This window comes from Solanum stenotomum, chromosome 11, assembly GCF_019186545.1.
Source record: "Solanum stenotomum isolate F172 chromosome 11, ASM1918654v1, whole genome shotgun sequence".
NCBI lineage: Eukaryota > Viridiplantae > Streptophyta > Magnoliopsida > Solanales > Solanaceae > Solanum > Solanum stenotomum.
The window spans coordinates 6,135,394-6,157,805 of NC_064292.1; the positions used below are offsets into that span (position 1 = coordinate 6,135,394).

At 33.0% G+C, this 22,412-nt stretch overlaps 1 protein-coding gene across 1 annotated transcript; it reads left to right on the forward strand.

The window, feature by feature from the left end:
• The first annotated feature begins 4,349 nt into the window (after nucleotides 1-4,349).
• On the forward strand, nucleotides 4,350-5,636 carry LOC125844106 (acylsugar acyltransferase 3-like). Its single transcript, XM_049523355.1, has one exon. It carries the CDS (start codon nucleotides 4,350-4,352, stop codon nucleotides 5,634-5,636), a length of 1,287 nt encoding a protein of 428 aa, XP_049379312.1.
• The last annotated feature ends 16,776 nt before the right edge of the window (nucleotides 5,637-22,412 follow it).

The following is a 22,412-nucleotide window of genomic DNA, read 5'->3' on the forward strand; positions in this document are numbered from 1 at the left end:
AAAAATTACTACTTAAATTGGGTGCTCAATTAATACATTTCAATTAAATACTAATTTTTTATACATAAATATTACTGTTTGTCACAAAAGGCAGTGGGTGCTTAAGCACCCATTATGCACAAGGTAGATCCGCCACTGTATACACATATATATTGTCTCTTAATTTATATGATTTACTTATTTTTTAAAATTAATTTTAAAAAAAGGACATATTTATATATTTAATAATAATTTAACTTTATAATACTCATTATAATTTATAAAACACAAAAATCTATCGCTTATATTAAATCATAAATTCAAATAAAAGTCTTTCTTTTTAAACTTCATCCTAAATCATAAAGCCATCTGTAACACTGAGATGGCAACCAAAACCACGTGAAATAATATTGAGAATAGGACTATTAGTTACAATGACAAAATTACCCTCAATAAAATGAATTAATGATCTAAAGCACACATGTTGATATCCTCACTCTTCTAATATAGTAAAAATTTATTAGAAACGTTCTCAAATGGGTAACTACCAAAAAATTATCTCCTTTGCAAAAACATAAATTCAAGTTTTAATATTCATATTTGAGGGGGAGTGTTAGAGACTCATAAAGTTATATGTTTCCTTGTATATAATATTCTAGTTGATTCTTAGGGATTTAGATATTTAGTTACCTTAGTTAGTCTTTTCTTTACCTGTATTTAAATCATTGTCTTCTTTGGATAATATACATTGAAATAACTCCATACTTTCGTTTCAACAAGCACAAACAAAATATAGTTAGTTAAGACTTACGACGAAATGCTGCTACACCTGAAGCCATGGCCAAATAAACCATTTTTAATGATACCTGAAAAATAACATAGCTTAACAAGAGTCATGATTGTTCATAATATGCACATATGAAGGATTTAGCAACTTTTGTTGCTAAACAGCAATGCATATGTTAACGAATAACGATAGATTGACCACATCAGGTTTCTTCTTTGGGAAGTTTCATCAAACACCTTCTCTACATTATTTCCTCGCACTATCATCTTCCTTGATTCTCATTATCTAGTTTCATCCAACACAATATCTAATTAGTTAAGGTATTACTAGAGTCACAGGTGTTTCAGAAACAACATATCTACCTCTCGTCCGAGAGTAGGAGCAAGAACTAGGGGGTGTGAAATGTGGCTGAGCTAGGATTTTCACCAACGAGTTCAAAATCTGAACAAGCAAACACATAAACTAGCCGATAGGGGTTCAACATCTACCGTATAGATGAAAAAAATATTTTAGCCATGTATGAATAATAATTTCCATCGAAGAGGGTTCGGATGACACCTGACCACAAAGGGGCGCCGCCCTGGGGTATACACTCAACCTTCCACATATATCTCATTTTGTGAGATTTTACTGAATATGTTATTGTTGTAAATAATTGAAGTATGTTTCAATAAACATTCGACAATACTTTGCATAAGAAAACTCACACCTCATAGTTCACGTATGAAATTTATAAAAAACAAATATTTTAGGTGTATTTTTTATCCTTCGCTCTTAATCTTTTTATTTGACCCTCTCAATTATACTATTGATCTTATGTGTTAATTTATTTAGTTATATTCTCAACATGTTGTCTCATATACAAGTCTAAATCTCCTTTTCCCCGAGGCTTGTTTTGATTCTATAATGTAGTGTATGACTATCTCATTTAGTTATTTTTTTAAAAAAAATACTTTATTTACTTAATTACATTTTCAACACGGCCTATCACATTCAAACGTGATCGTCTTCAATTTTGTACATCAATTTGTGTATGTAAAGAAGAGTTTGTCCATCTTCGAAAAGATAAAGTCGCGTAAAACCTTTAATATAGAGGCTTCAATCATCGTTAGGATTCGGGGAAAGGAGAATTTACATTTAAAAAAAAAAAAGAGAGTCATAGTGATTAAGATAGCTCAGCTAAACTAAAAATCTTTATGTGATTCAAAAGTGAAGAGGGAAACGGTATAAAAGGAACCGATCCACTCATCATACTCATGACCTAAAGATTACAGGTTCGAATCATATCACTATTCCAGCCTAATCATTAAAACATTGTTCACAGGGATAAAAAGCCAATAATAAGAGAAATGCATAGAACTAAGTGTTTCAAATATATGACATTTAAAATTAAATGACTGTAATACTTAAATATACAAACGCAAAGCGCAAACAATTTTACTAATAAATTGTTACAAAAATAAATTACCTTGGAAACTTCTTGAAGCACCCCTGAAGTTTGGTTTAATCCAAATGAGTCCACCAAATCTCCAAACAACACAGGCAAAATAATCTGAGCTAGTCCAGTTCCAAAAGCACCAATTGTTCCCAAAAACATCAATATTATGTCAATATTATCAGCAAATGAAAAAAGCTTGTAAAATGCAATAGTATTAGTATTAATATTTCTCTCTTTTTTAATTTCATTTGCCTTTTGTGACATTTTCTCACTAAATATTGAAGAGGACCCTTCAAAACTATTGTTGTTATTAGTCATTTTTGGTCCTCTAACAATTAATTGTTGAGCTAGCAAGTAAGATATATTTCTAGATGGAATTTAATGTATTAAAATGGAATAATTAAATAAGAAACTAAATGTTTTGCACGTTTGAGATTTTTTTTAGGATATTCAAAAGATCAATTAGTTGGCCAATGAATCACAAAATACATATGGCAGCTGTGAAGTACTATAGTTTATTGATGAACAATCAACAATTAGTCCCTCATTAGTTATCGGTATAATACGTATACGTGTCATTTAGTTTGATCACAAGTAGACACTTAAATTTGTATAAAATTGAAAAAATAGACAGAATATTATTCGTCCTATGTTGCATCCTACCATGGCAATTCGTGTCATACCTGTATTATGTCTTGTAACATGTGTGTGTTTACTTATTTAATTTTATACAAGTTTAAGTGTCGATTTGTGCACACCCAAATTTGAAGGACATGGATGTCAACTGAAGACAAGTTAAAGGGCATAGTTATGTATTATGTCTTAGTTTTGTGTTTTTTGAAAATGTCAAGATCGATATCCTTATGGGGGATTGTTGGATTTCGTAAGGTGTGAATCAGAATTGAATAGGTGTTTTCTCGAAAAGATATGTGGAAAAAGGATGCAATTTGAATAGTGCACTTTCACATTGAATATGTTGTGACTTTTCTGATGAATAACATATGTTCACACTATTCTTTGTTGACAATAAATATAAATTGCTTCTTCAAATTTTTAGTTAAATTTTTAGTTAAGTAAATTCTTGATTACCTATTGTATTCATTGTAAGCAACATCAATACCTCGAATACTAAGAAGGGATTAAGTTTTTTAAAAAAAATTTTTATATATATTTTAAATTCAGTAAACTTGGATTTTTATTTTTTATTTTAATTGATATATCAACTCACAAACTTGCACGTTGTTTAATAAATTTATTTAAATGGAACAAGCAAGCACGTCATGCAATAAATTAATTACTTTCTTGATGTTTAAATTACCAACATGATTTTTTTAAAAATAATTAGCATAAATCTTTGATATGGTTGATTATATTCTCTTAATTATTCAAAATCAAATTTGTTTAATGGAACAAGAACGCACGTCATTTCCTCTAAATTTAATAAAATTATTATACTGATGATCAACAATTATTTTTATATATTTTCCTCTCCACATGGCTGTACTTTTTTAATTGGATTTTATTGCTACAATTAAACACCTGGAATAAAATAATAATTAGCTACAAATTTTAAGAGATCTTATCTCAAATTTTATATATTGAAATTCGAAGTCTTTATTCTTTTTAATTATGTATTATTTTTTAAAATAAAAGAACGTGTCAAGTGTAATTTGCACTATTTTTGAGTTCGTCGTAGTTTTGTAATTTAAAGTGTTGCTATTACAAAAAAAAAATTCATACTATTTTGGGAGGAATTAATTCGAAATCTTGAACAATAATAACTGGATAAAATTCCTTAAGAACACACAGTTGGACTCATAAATAATTTAGCTTTTAGAGATAATGGTTAAAAACAATTCTGAAGTATCACTTTTTTGACTATTAATTGTTTGTGTTTCCTATTTGAACTATATATCATCAATTATATATATCTCGAAGTTGACTAAACCAAGTGTCTTAATATAATCATCAAAAGATATGTGCCAACTTAATTTATGCATGAAATTTTGTCTACATACGCATAAAATTTTGTAGTAAGTCAAACTAACTCATATAAAATGGGACGGAGGAAATAATTATTTTGGTAGCCTATATAAGTGTGAATGTGTAAGTGTAAGGGCACATTCAAACTTTTTGATAGCTAAAATGGCATCATCAACAATTCTTTCTAGGAAAATGATTAAACTTTTATCCCCTACTCCTCCTTCACTTAGACAACACAATCTTTCTTTAATGGATTGCATAAATCTTCCTCAATATTCACCAATGGCCTTATTGTACCCCAAACCTGAAAATTATAACAAAAACCAAATATCACAAATTCTTGAAAACTCCCTTTCAAAAGTATTATCCTCTTATTATCCCTTTGCGGGACGAATCAAGGATAATAATACCTATGTCGATTGTGATGACACAGGTGCTGAGTATTTAAATGTCAAAATCAATTGTTCAATGTCCGAAATTCTCAACAACTCTTCTAATGATGTTGCGGATGTAGTCTTCCAACAAGACTTGCCTTGGTGTAGTACCTTGAATCGAAGTCCACTAGTGGTTCAATTAAGTCATTTTGATTGTGGCGGAATAGCAGTCAGTGCATGTATGTCACATAAAATTGCTGATGGATATAGTTTTGCTAAATTCATTAATGATTGGGCCACTACAGCTCGACACGTGGATTTCAAACCATCTCCTCAATTTAATGCATCTACTTTTTTTCCACTAATGGATGGTGGTCCAAATATTATGTCTATAAATGCTTCACCTGAATCACAACAACAACATGTGTCAAGAATGTACAATTTCTCATCCTCAAATTTGACAAGACTCAAAAATAGTATTACAGGAATACAAAATCCAACTCGTGTTGAAGTTGCCACAGCACTTATTCATAAATGTGGGGCGACTGCATCTATGGAAAATTTGGGCTTCTTTAAACCATCTCTAATGAGCCAGGTAATAAATTTACGCCCTCTAATTCCACTAGACACAATAGGAAATGCGACATGTGGCTATAGCACAATAGCAATGACAGAAAATGAGATACAGTTGTCTAACTATGTTGCTCAGTTGCAAAAAGTTAAACAACAAGTTCGAAACGAGTTGAAGAATCTAGATATGAATCAGATAGTCCCATATGCACTTGGAAAAATGAAAGGTGTTGTAGACATGATGGAGAAGGATATATTTGATATTTATTTATCAACAAGTGTGTGCAATTTTGGATTATATAGTAAGAATAATTTTGGATGGGGTAGCCCTATAAAAGTTACATATACAAAATATCCAGTGAAGAAAAGTATCATGCTTTTTGATGACCCGAGTGAAGAAGGGATAGATGCACTAATCACATTACCAGAAGATGAAATGTTAATTTTTCAGAAGGACAAAGAGCTTCTAAAGTATACTTCTCCAATTCCTGGTACAGCCAAATAAATTTAAGGGTTTGTATTTTATTTTATTTTTTATTTTGAGAATGTTTTACGAATTGATTTAAATTTATATTTCTTTTGGATCATGTAACATTTTTATGATTTGATAAATTTGATATTGATTTACCATACTATCTATGCTTTTTGCTAAATATAATATGATAGGGTCAAGTCAAATCCTCCACGTCTTAACGTTCACAACATAATGGTGATGGCTTAATATATTAAAAAAATGAAAGGATCGACTAATTCTTTTCAATTATTACAGTAGAAATGAAAATTTGCCAATTCCCAATAAGTAATCTAATTATTTAAAAAAAAAGAAAAAGAAATCAATTTTATCCAGAATAATGTTATTTTAAGCTTAACTAGTGCACGATATATAGTACATATTATGCTACATGTGATTAAAAATCTATCGGTCGGCTATAATGGCATGCATGAATCAAATTTTTAACTGATGATATAAATGAGTTTTTTTCTCAAAGTTTGATGATATATTTCAGTTTTTTCTCAATATATATATAACAAATACTTCATCCATCTTTTTTTTACTTATTAAATTTTGAATCGACACATCTATATATAGAAAAACAATGATTAGTATAGTGAGTTTATCATTTTACTCATATTAATTAATAAAGTCTTACACATATTATCCCGCAAGATGAATCAAGGATAATAATAACTATATCAATTGCTTCTCCAGTTGTTCAATCAATCGAATCATCATATCCTTATAGTATGAGAATATTCTACAAATTGTTATAAATTCAGATGTCTATCAGTAACCTGATTCTCAGAAAATAGTTGTTATATTATATTTAGCAATAATTATAAATATGAATATTTATAACCAACACTTTGATGATGCTAAAGGTTTTAGCAATTTTGGATATAATGACATCAATTCAATTTCCTCTAAATGTTTTTGCGACAATATAAGGACAACATATTGCCACTAAATGTCTATTTTATTGTTGTAATGATATAACATGTTAAATCTCTGATTTTTTTTTAATTTTAAGAACCCAAAATCATGTATTAATAAAATAAGACATAATACATATATATGCCATTTACCCTGACTTCAGCTAGCATTCATGCCCTCCAACATTGAGTGTACATAAGTAAACACTTAAATTTATATTAAATTGAAAAAAAAGATACACATATCATACATGACATAATATACGTAACATAGGGACACAAAATTACCATGTAGGACATCTTATAAGATCAGTTCCAATACAACTACATAAATATATATATATTTATCTTAAAAACATGAACTCCTAACTTGAATGTTAAATTACTATAATATCCCTAACTTAGGTTGTGACTTTTTCGATCAGTTGTGACTTTTCTTATAAGTTGTGAATTTTTTCAAAAGGTTGTGATTTTTCGATGAGTTGTGACTTTTCCAATGAGTTTTGACTTTTTCAACAAATTGTGACTTTTCCAAAGAGTTGTGACTTTTTCAAAGAGTTGTGATTTTTCCAAAGTGTTGTGACTTCTCGGAAAGGTCATGATTTTTGAGCTAAGACACAAAAACATTTGTTCATACTACTGTAAGATCCCATATCCGAAAATGGACCGCAAAACTGTTTTCCAAAAGTTGCAGGTGTGACTCACGATCGCCACCCACGGACCGTAGGGTGACCCACGACCCGTGTTGGTGGTCAGTGGTTCACACCTAAAACCTTTCCCAGAACTCACCCCAAAAATTTGGCTAAGGGTAGACCCACACCAGGACCTACGGACCGTAGGTCAGACCACGGTCTGTGGTCCAGGGCTGTAGGTTAGACCCCCAAATTTCAGCCTCCAGTACGGATCGACGGATGACCAGCACGGACCGTCAGTCGATCGACGATCCGTCAATCCTGTCCATCAGTCACTCCGACAACAGTTAAGTCGGGGGTCTTTTGGTCTTTTTCTTATTCGTTTGACCCCTAAACTATGTCGTTTAGACCCTAAATTATGAAGTTTTAGTCAATTTAAGCCTAGAAACATAACTAGAACTTACCTAAGTCAATTCATTAATCAAAATTAGAGCATAAGATGAGAAAAGAGGTCAAGAACCAGAGTTCAAGAACGCAACAAGATTCCGCCAGCTCCAGCCCAAAATCGAAAGATTTCTCCATGGAATTGTCACCAGGTATGTGGGATTTCACTAGTGGGTTTCTTTCGCCCATTGGGTCCCTAGATTTCAGTCAGATTCTTGATTCCCTATTATTAACTAGACCTACGGTCTCTAGAATTTCAGCAGATTATCATGAATTAGTTATTATGTGATTATCATGTTATTACTTCGTTTCTTGCATGAATTTCAGAACCCTAGCTTGGTAGTTCTTTAGTTCCTGAATTATACATGCTAGGTCAGATATTTGAATATTTCAGATGTACATGCCTCAGTTTGAATGTTTCATTATCAATATATAAATGTGCATTCTTAGTTTGAATGCCAGTATTTTGAGCTATATAGTATATTTCAAAAATTCAGTCATAATGTGTTAATCATTTAATCTATTGGGAGTAGCATAATACCGAGTTGGACTAGGGTCAGTCACCCATATAGTCCCAGAACTACGAGCCACGTAGGTTGTAAGTCCCTTCTGTGGGAATCATTTTAGTGATCACACCAGCAGTCCTCTACACCTTTGGCCGGGTGTATTGGGTCCTTTCGATGGGGCATATACATCGAAATCCACATTTAGCTCATGTGATTTTATTATCGATTATTAGTAAGGCTGGCAATTGGACAGGACCGGATCAACAGGACCGATTTTATCGGAACCGGTACCGGAACCGATCCTCGTTACCGGATTTATTTACCGGAATTGGTTTTACCGGAAATTTCCAAATGTTCCGTCCTGTCCCTTAGTTACCGGATAGGAACCGGTTTGGACCGGACCGGAACCGGTTCTTACCGGATCATTGTTTACCGGTAATTTTTTTTATTTTTTTATTAACTTTAATTATTATATAATATTATATTATTAATTAATAAAATTATATTATTAAAAAACTTCAATCTAAAACTTTAAACTTTAAAGTTACTTTAAAGTTTCAATTGAATTTAAGTTTAAACTTTAAACTTTAAAGTTTAAAATTGACTTTAAAGTTTAAATTTTAAAGTTTACATTGAATTTAAAGTTTAAAATTGACTTTAAAGTTTAAAGTTTATATTGAATTTAAAGTTTAAACCTTAAAATTCAATTTTATATTAAAGTTTAAACTAATATTAAAATAGTTGAAAATTAAATTTCTAAAATGACTTGGATTAAATATAAGAGACTATTTTTTAAAAAAATCAAGGCGAATAGCCGTATATTTATTCAAATAAATAAATTGTACAATACAATATTAGAAAGAGACAAAGAGTACATAATCTAGGTATTGAATATTAATTATTGTACTAACAATTAAAACTTTTTTTAAAATCTTTTCGTAACTTTTGTATCATTTCAAAAGAAACATTTTTGGGAACTTGTAATTATCGTTCTTCTTCCATTGCTTCCACGTCATCATCACTATTATCACCAAATATTTCATCTATTTCGTCTTCTATTTGGCTATTTAATTGTGGTAGTCCGGTATTTCTTCTTTCGGCATTGACCCAATCTCGAAACAACACTGATATTTCTAAACTATCCTTTGCTAATGAATATCGATGATTTCCAATCATAAATCTCGCCGCACTAAACGCTTGCTCCGAAGCGACCGATGATGCTTGAATCGCTAGCACTAGGGTCGGAAATTGATTTTCGCGATTCTTCCACCATACTAATATTGGAGCTTGAAGTTGTCCTTCTTCATGCCTAATCTTTTCCCGTGCCTGATTGAAATATAAATCAAAATCATTATTAGTAGATGCTTCAAGCTCAAGATAATCATCCATTCAATCATCCGTATCATCACTTCTAGGTTTACAAGATGGAGGTTCAACTATTGGAATATTTTTTTCCATAGATTTATATGTATTATATAACTCTCTAACTTTTATATGTATGCTACTTTTACAATTTTCAACACTAGGAGTTTCATCATCTTTAATTTCTAAATTTGCATAAATCTTTTCAATCATTCTTTCAACACCTTTTAATTTGTAATTTGGGTTGAAAGTAGTAGCAGTCAAATAGATTTGAGGAATAGGGAAAAAATATTTTTTGAATTTTTTAATCATAAAAGCAAGGGAATCTTCAAATCAATTTTTTCCTTTATATTTTGCAAATTCAGATGAAATAGCACAAATATTTACTAAAACAGAAGAAATAGTTGGATAATATTGACCAGAAGCAGCATTTGTTGCTTTATAAAAAACACTTAAAAATTCAATAAGTTCTTTTGTATTTTCCCAATCTTCATAGCCAATTTTCAAATTCGGGTCCACATTATGAGCATTAAAAACTAATTGTACCAGCTCTTGATAAATATAAGCAACTTGAAGCATTTCAAATAAAGAATTTCATCTAGTGCATACTTCTTTTGGAACTTTTCTATATCCAAGTCCACATTCTTTACAACGATTTTTAAATTCTATAATTCTAACTTTTATTTTAGCTTTAAAAATCCAATTACAAGCAAGTCTAATTTTTTCACAAGAAATTCCAAATTAAGAAATACCATCTTTTACTATCAAATTATACACATGTGCGGCACACTTAATATGAAAAGAATCATTATCAATTGGACAAAGTCTACATTTTAAATAATCAATTGCTTTTAAATTATTAGAAGCATTATCTAAAGTGACACTCATTATTTTATCACATATTCCATAAAATTGTACAATAGAGCTTATTTTTGTTGCTATATAAGAACTGATTTTAGTTTCTTCGACATATTTATATCCTAATATTCGTTTTTACATGTTCCATTCACGGTCAATCCAATGGACAGTAATTGTAAAATAATCATTACCATTAGGACTACGTCCCATATCAGAAGTAATAGATAATCTACAATCATAATAAACAAATAAACAACGAAGAAAATGACAATATTCTTTTTGATATTTAAAAAGATCACTTTTAATTGTACTTTTTGGAATACCTTCATAATCTGGGTTATACAATTCCCGAATATACCGAATAAAACCAGGATGTGAAGGAAATGAAAAAGGCAAACCACAAACAACAACCATTTTAGCTAATTCTCTATGATCTTTTTCTTTACTATGTGTGTGGTGTGTGCTTCGGCTAGCCCGGTTAGTCATATTTAATACACTTTGAACCATATTAGAACCTCCAACTCCCATAGAATTTTCAGGTATGGGTATTCCATTTCTATTAGCCCTTTCTATATCATCTAGGCGAGCAAATTCTTTATTACACTTTCTCAAATGTGTTCTTAGTCGTCCTGTTCCCCATTGTGTACCCGTAGTTACATGTTTCATGATCAATTTACATTTCGTGCAAGTAACAGTAGTTTTTTCCTCATTTTGTACCAAAAATTTCCATATTAAAGATCTTTTAACATGTACATCGGTCTTTGAAAAAGTAGGTAAAGAGGGGACTTCATCTTGTTTCGGTAATTCGGTAGCTGGACTAGTAGGGGTAGGGGTCTCATCATCTTCCTCATTTATTTCTACTTCCTCATCTAATTCTTCCTCAAAATTAGTAAAACATCTATTTAAAGTTTCATGATCTACTTCATTTTCGAAATTAAATTCAATAGGTCGTGAGTCTCGTGTAAAAGAAGTTTCATCAACATGAGTATAATCATTAGTATTAATTCAAAATCTAGGAGGTGACAAATTATTAGAATCAGAACTACTTCCTCCTCCCCGATTATTTTTTCTTTCCGACATTGGTCTTTTACCACTATATTTTTCCAAATTCATGTCAAGCTAAAAATAATTAATATTATGAAAAACATGCAAAGATAATATAACAAAAAAATTAACTTAATTAATAAACAAATAAAAAATTAAAGTTGGAACGAATGTACCGAACGTCTACGTAAAAGTAGACGTATAACCAAAGCCGGAATTGAGAGATGCCAATTGAAACTTCTGATTTACTTCAAATAAATCTCCGAAATTCGAAGTCCAAGTCAATATCACAAAATAATAATTATGAATTTATGAGAGATTGAAAATTAAGAGATTTTATAAGATATTAATGAAATAGTTTGTGAATTTGTGATTTAAATGAAAAAATATGGGTATATTTATAATGTTAAGAGGTAGAGAGGGGTGGGGGGAAATTTGGAGCCGTTTTGGGCCCCAGCCCAACGGCTAATTATAACGTTCAACTTTAAAATAATAATAATAATAATAATTAATTTGACCGTTGAACCGGACAGGAACCGGTTCTTACCGAACCGGATAATCAGATAAAAATCCGGGTTCCATTTTGCTTTAAAGAGACCTTCTTGGACAGGTTTTTCCCAAGAGAGCTAATGAAGGCGAAAGCTCAGGAATTTATGAACTTAAGGCAACGTAGCATGACAGTCCAAGAGTACGGGCTCAAGTTTACCAAACTTTCCAGGTATGCTCCTCACATGTTTGCTGATTCCAGGGCTCAGATGAATAAGTTCCTATATGGAGTATCAGACTTGGTGAAGACAGAATATAGAAATGCTATGTTGCTTGAAAATATGAGCATCTCTAGGCTCATGACTCATGCTCAACAGGTTGAGGGTGATAAGCTTAGGGGACAAGCTAAGGAGAACAAGAAGGCTAGGATTAGGAACTATGACTATTCTCAGCAGATAACGGGTGGTGTAAATTGCTCACAGGAAATTTTCAGCTACAGCACCTTCTTCAGCTAGTGTTTCGTCCTACAAGTTTAGACTAGATAAAAAAGGTAGGGCATCAGGCTCTAAATCTCAGGGAAGTGTTTCAGGAATTAAAACCTGCCCAACTTGCCCTAAGTATGGTAAAAACCATCCGGGAGAGTGCCTTGCAAGAAAGGAATGATGTTTTGGGTGTGGTCAGTCTGGTCACAGATTGTGGGATTGTCCTTCTAAATAGGGTTAAGGAGGAAATGGTAGAGCTTAGGCCACAACTTCAGCGACACCAGCAAGTCGCCTGACTCAGCAAAGTAACTCATCTGGTACAAGTGGCGGACAGCGCCAAAACAGGCTCTGTGCTCTCCATGCTCACCAGGATCAGAAAAATTCTCCTGATGTAGTCATTGGTACGTTACGAGTCTTTGCTCTCGATGTTTATACTTTGTTAGATCCAGGGGCTACTCTTTCCTTTGTAACTCCTTATATAGTCCAGAAACTCTCTCAGAACCTTTCTCTGTCTCTACTCCAGTCGGTGACCCAGTTATAGCTAGACGGGTATACAGAAATTGCCCTGTCATAATCTTTCAGAAAGTCACCTCAGCAGATCTTGTAGAGTTAGAAATGGTAGACTTCGATGTCATTTTAGACATGGATTGGTTACATTCTTGTTATGTCTCAATCGATTGTAGAACTAGGATTGTTTGTTTTCAGTTTCCAGATGAACCAATCTTAGAATGGATGGGTAGTAACTTAGCGCCTATGGGTCGATTCATTTCTTACCTTAAGACCAGAAAGATGATCTCTAAGGGTTATCTCTATCATCTAGTTCGGGTTAAAGATTCAATCTCCGAACCCCTAACTATTGAGTCAGTTCCAGTGGTTAATGAGTTTCCAAAAGTGTTTCCAGAAGATCTTTTTGGAGTTTCTCCCGAAAGGGGAATCGACTTTGGAATTGATCTACTTCCAGATACCCATCCTATTTTTATTCATCCTTACAGAATGGCTCCAACCGAGCTTAAGGAATTGAAAGAGCAGTTGAAAGACCTTCTAGATAAGGGCTTTATCAGACCTAGTATTTCGCCATGGGGTGCACCAGTGTTGTTCGTGAAGAAGATGATGGTTATCTCAGAATGTGCATCGACTATAGGCAATTGAATAAGGTCATAGTCAAGAGTAAGTATCACATCCCAGGATTGATGACTTATTTGACCAACTCCAGGGTGCTAGTCATTTCTCAAAGATAGACCTCAGATCGGGGTTATCATCAGCTCAAAGTCAGAGAGAGTGACATTTCGAAGACAGCCTTCAAAACTCGGTATGGTCATTATGAATTTGTAGTAATGTCATTTGGACTAACCAATGCTCCTGCAACTTTTATGGACTTGATGAACAGAGTGTTCAAGCAGTACTTGGACTTGTTCGTTATCATCTTTATTGATGATATCCTCAAACAAGCAAGTCACTTGAGATTTGTTCTGCAAACTCTCAAGATCATCAGTTATTCGCTAAGTTTAGCAAGTGCGAGTTTTTGCTGCAGTTAGTTGCTTTACTTGGGCATATAGTATCCAGCGAAGGGATCCGAGTGGATTCCCAAAAAATAGAAGCAGTGAAACAATGGCCCAGACCTACCTCTCCTACAAATATCAAAAGTTTCTTGGGTTTATAAGGTTTGTGGAAGGATTTTCATGACTCAGAAAAAGGTCAAGTTCCGGTGGTTAGATAATTGTGAGAAAAACTTTGTAGAACTGAAAACTAGGTTGACTACAACTCTTGTTTTGACTCTACTAGAGGGTTCAGACGGTTATGTGATTTATTGTGATGCATCCAGAGTCGGTCTAGGTAAGGTTATAGCTTATGCTTCCAGACAGCTTAAGGTGCATGAGAAGAACTATCCGACTCATGACCTCAAGCTTGTAGCAGTGGTGTTTGCACTTAAGATTTGGAGGCACTACTTGTATAGTGTTCATGTAGATGTGTTTACAGACCATAAAGAGTCTTCAGTATGTGTTCACCGATAAAGAGTTGAATCTTCGCCAAAAAGGATGGCTTGAGTTCCTCAAGGATTATGACATGAGTGTTCATTACCATCCTGGTAAGCAAATGTAGTAGCAGATGCCCTTAGCAGATTATCTAGTGGTAGTGTAACATATGCTAAGGAAGAAAGAAAAGAGCTAGCAAAGGATGTTCACAGGCTTGCTCATTTAGGAGTTCGTGTTATGAACATTTTAGGTGGTGGTGTGATAGTTCAAAATGGCTCAGAATCTTCATTGGTAGTGGAGGTTAATGAAAAGCAAGATAGTGATCCGATATTGCTCGAACTCAAGGGTGCAGTCCATTAACAGAGAGTTGAGGTATTCTACCAAGAGGGAAATGGTGTGCTTCGCTATTAAGGTCGATTATGTGTTTCTAATGTGGCCGAGTTGTGACAACAGATTCTTGCAGAATCCCATAACTCTAGGTATTTTATTCATCCAGGCGCTAGTAAGATGTACCATGATCTGCGGGAAGTCTTTTGGTAGAATGACATGAAGAGGGAAATAGCAAATTTTGTGGCTAAGTGCCCCAATTGTCAGCAAGTAAAAGTAGAACATCAGAAACTAGGGGGTATGACTCAAGAAATCGACATTCCTACTTGGAAGTGGGAAGTAATCAACACGGATTTCATCACAGGCTTACCTCGTACTCGCAGACAGCATGACTCCATTTGGGTGAAAGTTGACAGGTCACTAAGTCTTTTTGCTTTTTGGCGGTCAAGACTATAGATTCGGCAGAGGACTACGCCAAGCTTTACATTAATGAGATAGTCAGGTTGCATGGGGTTTCTTTGCCTATCATCTCAGATAGAGGTCCTTAGATTACCTCTCATTTCTGGAAGTCATTTCAGAAAGGTCTTGGTACTCAGGTTAATCTTAGCACATCATTTCATCCACAAACGAATAGTCAGGCAGAGCATACCATTCAGACCTTAGAAGACATGTTGAGAGCTTGTGTGATCGACTTCAAGGGTAGTTGGGATGATCACCTTCCTCTTATAGAGTTCGCCTACAACAATAGTTACCATTCCAGCATTCAGATGGCCCCTTATGAGGCATTGTATGGGCGTAGGTGTAGATCTCCTGTTAGTTGGTTTGAAGTAGGTGAAGCAATCTTGATAGGGCCAAACTCAGTCCTTTATGCGATGTAGAAAGTGCAACTCATTAGAGATAGACTTAAGACAGCCTAGAGTCGCCAGAAGTCTTATGCAGATGTAAAGAGAAGGGAACTAGAGTTCCAAGTTGATGATTGGGTTTTCTTGAGAGTGTCACCTATGAAAGGGGTGATGAGATTTGACAAGAAAGGGAAGCTCAGTCCTAGATATGTAGGCCCTTACAAGATTCTGAAAATGATTGGTAAAGTGGCTTATGAGTTAGAGTTGCCAGCAGAATTAGCAGTAGTGCATCCAATCTTTCACATTTCACTATTGAAGAAGTGTGTGGGTGACCCAGCATCGGTAGTTCCAGTAGAGAGTGTGGCCGTGAAAGATAGTCTTTCGTATGGGGATGTACCAGTTGAGATTCTTGATCGTCAGGTTAGAAGATTGAGAAACAAAAAAGTCACTTTAGTCAAGGTTTGGTGGAGGAGTCAGTCCGTAGAGGGAGCTACTTGGGAAGCAAAAGCAGCCATGAATTCCAAGTATCCTCACCTATTTTCTTCCGATTCCACTCCAGCTTGAGGTATTAGTTCCTTTTCAGTTTTTCAGTTATTCATGCGTAGATTCAGTCTTAATATCATGTTTTCTCAGTTTGTACTTGCATTTACAACGTATTTCCATGTTCTTGGAACTTAGTTCAGTCAGAAATCAGCTTCAGTATTTTAGTGTTAGGGATTACAACCCTCTCCCTTCATTTCAGCTAGTTAGTCTTCATTCGAGGACGAATATTTCCAAGGGGGGGATAATGTAACACCCCGTATCCAAAAATGAACATCAAAACTGTTTTCAGAAGTTGCAGGTGCGACTCACGATCGCCTCTGATGGATCGTAGGGTGGCCGACGGCCCGTGCTGGTGGTCCATGGTTCACACCTGAAACCTTCCCCAGAACTCAGCCTAAAAGTTTGGCTATGGGTAGACCCACACCAGGACCTACGGACCGTAGGTCAGACCACGGTCCATGGTCTAGGGCCATAAGTCTGACCCCCAAATTTCAGCATCCAGTACGGATCAATAGATGACCAGCACGGACCGTCAGTTGATCGACGGTCTGTCAGTCACTCCGACAGCAGTTAAGTCGGGGGTCTTTATGTCTTTTCCTTATTCATTTGACCCCTAAACTACGTCGTTTAGACCCTAAATTATGAGGTTTTAGTCAGTTTAAGCTTAGAAACATAACTAGAACTTACCTAAGTCAAATCATTAATCAAACTTAGAAAACTTAGAGCGGAAGAGGAGAAAAGAGGTCAAGAACCCTAGATCAAAAACGCAGCAAGATTCCATCAGTTCCAGCCCGAAATCGAAAGATTTCTCCATGAAATTCGTCACCAGGTATGTGGGATTTCACTAGTGGGTTCCTTTCGCCCATTGGATCCCTAGATTTCAGTCAGATTCTTGATTCTCTATTATTAACTAGACTTATGATTTCTAGAACTTCAGCAGATTATCATGAATTAGTTATTTAAATGTTCCAAATCAGATTATCATGTTATTACTTTGTTTCTTGCATGAATTTCAGAACCTTAGCTTAGTAGTTCTTTAGTTCCCGAATTATACATGCTAGGTTAGATATTTCATATTTCAGATTTACATGCCTCAGTTTGAATGTGTCATTATCAGTATATAAATGTGCATTCTCAGTTTGCATGTCAGTATTTTGAGCTATCTAGTATATTTCAGAAATTCAGTCATAATGTGTTAATCATTTAATCTATTGGGAGTAGCATAATACCGAGTTGGACTAGGGTTAGTCACCCATATAGTCCCAGAACTACGAGCCACGTAGGTTGTAAGTCCTTTTTATGGGCATCATTTTAGTGATAACACCAGCATGCCTCTATATCTTTGGCCGGGTGTATTGGGTCCTCTCGATGGGGCGTATACATCGGAATCCACATTTAGCTCATGTGGTTTTATTATCAATTATTAGTAGCTCCCACAGTTCAATCAGACTCTATTGCATTGACCACATTTCCGTATAGTCAATATTCAGTCTCAGCATGTTATCATTTGGTCATTGCATTCAGTTAGCTCAGTGTTCAGTAGCTATATCATGTTCAGATTATACTCTTGATTCATTGTTTGTTCAGTTATATGTTTATTTTAGTTTTACTCTATCTTGCATGCTCAGTACCTTTCAAGTACTGACGCATACTCTACGCTACATCTTCTTGTGATGTAGGTTCAGATTCTCAGCATTCAGTTCACGCTTAGATCGGTCCCCGATCTCTAGTTCAGCAGCATCAGTGGTGAGTCCTCATTCTTTGAGGACAATAGTCATGTTATCTTTTCAGTATTTCAGTCTTTTAGTTTCAGTTTTGCTAGACTTAGCTGGGGCATGTCCCAGCACTTCTAGTCAGTTAGAGGCTAATATCGTCTATAAGGTAATATTACTGAGATACGATTAATTACATGATTACACCTCATCCAATTGACATAAAAATATACATTATTGCATTGAACTAATAAAAAATTTCATTGACCATCTCCGTAGGTTCGTGTGAATAAGAGATATATATATATGACGGTCAACATTGAACATTCACAAAAGAATCCACAATATTATTTTGTGCAAAACTCATTATTCAAATGTTTGCTTAAATAAACAATACAATATACTTTAACATATATTTTCTGAATTGGTAATCATGTGCAAAGCACGTGCCGAAAAACCTGTGTGTATATATATATATATATATATATATATACACATATATATTGTCTCTTAATTTATATGATTTACTTATTTTTTAAAATTAATTTTAAAAAAAGGACATATTTATATATTTAATAATAATTTAACTTTATAATACTCATTATAATTTATAAAACACAAAAATCTATCGCTTATTTTAAATCATAAATTCAAATAAAAGTCTTTCTTTTTAAACTTCATCCTAAATCATAAGGCCATCTGTAACACTGAGATGGCAACGAAAACCACGTGAAATAATATTGAGAATAGGACTATTAGTTGTAATGACAAAATTACCCTCAATAAAATGAATTAATGATCTAAAGCACACATGTTGATATCCTCACTCTTCTAATATAGTAAAAATTTATTAGAAACGTTCTCAAATGGGTAACTACCAAAAAATTATCTCCTTTGCAAAAACATAAATTCAAGTTTTAATATTCATATTTGAGGGGGAGTGTTAGAGAATCATAAAGTTATATGTTTCCTTGTATATAATATTCTAGTTGATTCTTAGGGATTTAGATATTTAGTTACCTTAGTTAGTCTTTTCTTTACCTGTATTTAAATCATTGTCTTCTTTGGATAATATACATTAAAATAACTCCATACTTTCGTTTCAACAAGCACAAACAAAATATAGTTAGTTAAGACTTACGACGAAATGCTGCTACACCTGAAGCCATGGCCAAATAAACCATTTTTAATGATACCTGAAAAATAACATAGCTTAACAAGAGTCATGATTGTTCATAATATGCACATATGAAGGATTTAGCAACTTTTGTTGCTAAACAGCAATGCATATGTTAACGAATAACGATAGATTGACCACATCAGGTTTCTTCTTTGGGAAGTTTCATCAAACACCTTCTCTACATTATTTCCTCGCACTATCATCTTCCTTGATTCTCATTATCTAGTTTCATCCAACACAATATCTAATTAGTTAAGGTATTACTAGAGTCACAGGTGTTTCAGAAACAACATATCTACCTCTCGTCCGAGAGTAGGAGCAAGAACTAGGGGGTGTGAAATGTGGCTGAGCTAGGATTTTCACCAACGAGTTCAAAATCTGAACAAGCAAACACATAAACTAGCCGATAGGGGTTCAACATCTACCGTATAGATGAAAAAAATATTTTAGCCATGTATGAATAATAATTTCCATCGAAGAGGGTTCGGATGACACCTGACCACAAAGGGGCGCCGCCCTGGGGTATACACTCAACCTTCCACATATATCTCATTTTGTGAGATTTTACTGAATATGTTATTGTTGTAAATAATTGAAGTATGTTTCAATAAACATTCGACAATACTTTGCATAAGAAAACTCACACCTCATAGTTCACGTATGAAATTTATAAAAAACAAATATTTTAGGTGTATTTTTTATCCTTCGCTCTTAATCTTTTTATTTGACCCTCTCAATTATACTATTGATCTTATGTGTTAATTTATTTAGTTATATTCTCAACATGTTGTCTCATATACAAGTCTAAATCTCCTTTTCCCCGAGGCTTGTTTTGATTCTATAATGTAGTGTATGACTATCTCATTTAGTTATTTTTTTAAAAAAAATACTTTATTTACTTAATTACATTTTCAACACGGCCTATCACATTCAAACGTGATCGTCTTCAATTTTGTACATCAATTTGTGTATGTAAAGAAGAGTTTGTCCATCTTCGAAAAGATAAAGTCGCGTAAAACCTTTAATATAGAGGCTTCAATCATCGTTAGGATTCGGGGAAAGGAGAATTTACATTTAAAAAAAAAAAAGAGAGTCATAGTGATTAAGATAGCTCAGCTAAACTAAAAATCTTTATGTGATTCAAAAGTGAAGAGGGAAACGGTATAAAAGGAACCGATCCACTCATCATACTCATGACCTAAAGATTACAGGTTCGAATCATATCACTATTCCAGCCTAATCATTAAAACATTGTTCACAGGGATAAAAAGCCAATAATAAGAGAAATGCATAGAACTAAGTGTTTCAAATATATGACATTTAAAATTAAATGACTGTAATACTTAAATATACAAACGCAAAGCGCAAACAATTTTACTAATAAATTGTTACAAAAATAAATTACCTTGGAAACTTCTTGAAGCACCCCTGAAGTTTGGTTTAATCCAAATGAGTCCACCAAATCTCCAAACAACACAGGCAAAATAATCTGAGCTAGTCCAGTTCCAAAAGCACCAATTGTTCCCAAAAACATCAATATTATGTCAATATTATCAGCAAATGAAAAAAGCTTGTAAAATGCAATAGTATTAGTATTAATATTTCTCTCTTTTTTAATTTCATTTGCCTTTTGTGACATTTTCTCACTAAATATTGAAGAGGACCCTTCAAAACTATTGTTGTTATTAGTCATTTTTGGTCCTCTAACAATTAATTGTTGAGCTAGCAAGTAAGATATATTTCTAGATGGAATTTAATGTATTAAAATGGAATAATTAAATAAGAAACTAAATGTTTTGCACGTTTGAGATTTTTTTTAGGATATTCAAAAGATCAATTAGTTGGCCAATGAATCACAAAATACATATGGCAGCTGTGAAGTACTATAGTTTATTGATGAACAATCAACAATTAGTCCCTCATTAGTTATCGGTATAATACGTATACGTGTCATTTAGTTTGATCACAAGTAGACACTTAAATTTGTATAAAATTGAAAAAATAGACAGAATATTATTCGTCCTATGTTGCATCCTACCATGGCAATTCGTGTCATACCTGTATTATGTCTTGTAACATGTGTGTGTTTACTTATTTAATTTTATACAAGTTTAAGTGTCGATTTGTGCACACCCAAATTTGAAGGACATGGATGTCAACTGAAGACAAGTTAAAGGGCATAGTTATGTATTATGTCTTAGTTTTGTGTTTTTTGAAAATGTCAAGATCGATATCCTTATGGGGGATTGTTGGATTTCGTAAGGTGTGAATCAGAATTGAATAGGTGTTTTCTCGAAAAGATATGTGGAAAAAGGATGCAATTTGAATAGTGCACTTTCACATTGAATATGTTGTGACTTTTCTGATGAATAACATATGTTCACACTATTCTTTGTTGACAATAAATATAAATTGCTTCTTCAAATTTTTAGTTAAATTTTTAGTTAAGTAAATTCTTGATTACCTATTGTATTCATTGTAAGCAACATCAATACCTCGAATACTAAGAAGGGATTAAGTTTTTTAAAAAAAATTTTTATATATATTTTAAATTCAGTAAACTTGGATTTTTATTTTTTATTTTAATTGATATATCAACTCACAAACTTGCACGTTGTTTAATAAATTTATTTAAATGGAACAAGCAAGCACGTCATGCAATAAATTAATTACTTTCTTGATGTTTAAATTACCAACATGATTTTTTTAAAAATAATTAGCATAAATCTTTGATATGGTTGATTATATTCTCTTAATTATTCAAAATCAAATTTGTTTAATGGAACAAGAACGCACGTCATTTCCTCTAAATTTAATAAAATTATTATACTGATGATCAACAATTATTTTTATATATTTTCCTCTCCACATGGCTGTACTTTTTTAATTGGATTTTATTGCTACAATTAAACACCTGGAATAAAATAATAATTAGCTACAAATTTTAAGAGATCTTATCTCAAATTTTATATATTGAAATTCGAAGTCTTTATTCTTTTTAATTATGTATTATTTTTTAAAATAAAAGAACGTGTCAAGTGTAATTTGCACTATTTTTGAGTTCGTCGTAGTTTTGTAATTTAAAGTGTTGCTATTACAAAAAAAAAAATTCATACTATTTTGGGATGAATTAATTCGAAATCTTGAACAATAATAACGGGATAAAATTCCTTAAGAACACACAGTTGGACTCATAAATAATTTAGCTTTTAGAGATAATGGTTAAAAACAATTCTGAAGTATCACTTTTTTGACTATTAATTGTTTGTGTTTCCTATTTGAACTATATATCACCAATTATTTATCAAAAATATATACCTCGAAGTTGACTAAACCAAGTGTCTGAATATAATCATCAAAAGATATGTGCCAACTTAATTTATGCATGAAATTTTGTCTACATACGCATAAAATTTTGTAGTAAGTCAAACTAACTCATATAAAATGGGACGGAGGAAA

Bases quoted from the DNA above. Each gene is read 5' to 3' on its own strand.
- LOC125844106 (XM_049523355.1), top strand. From the start codon at position 4,350: ATGGCATCATCAACAATTCTTTCTAGGAAAATGATTAAACTTTTATCC.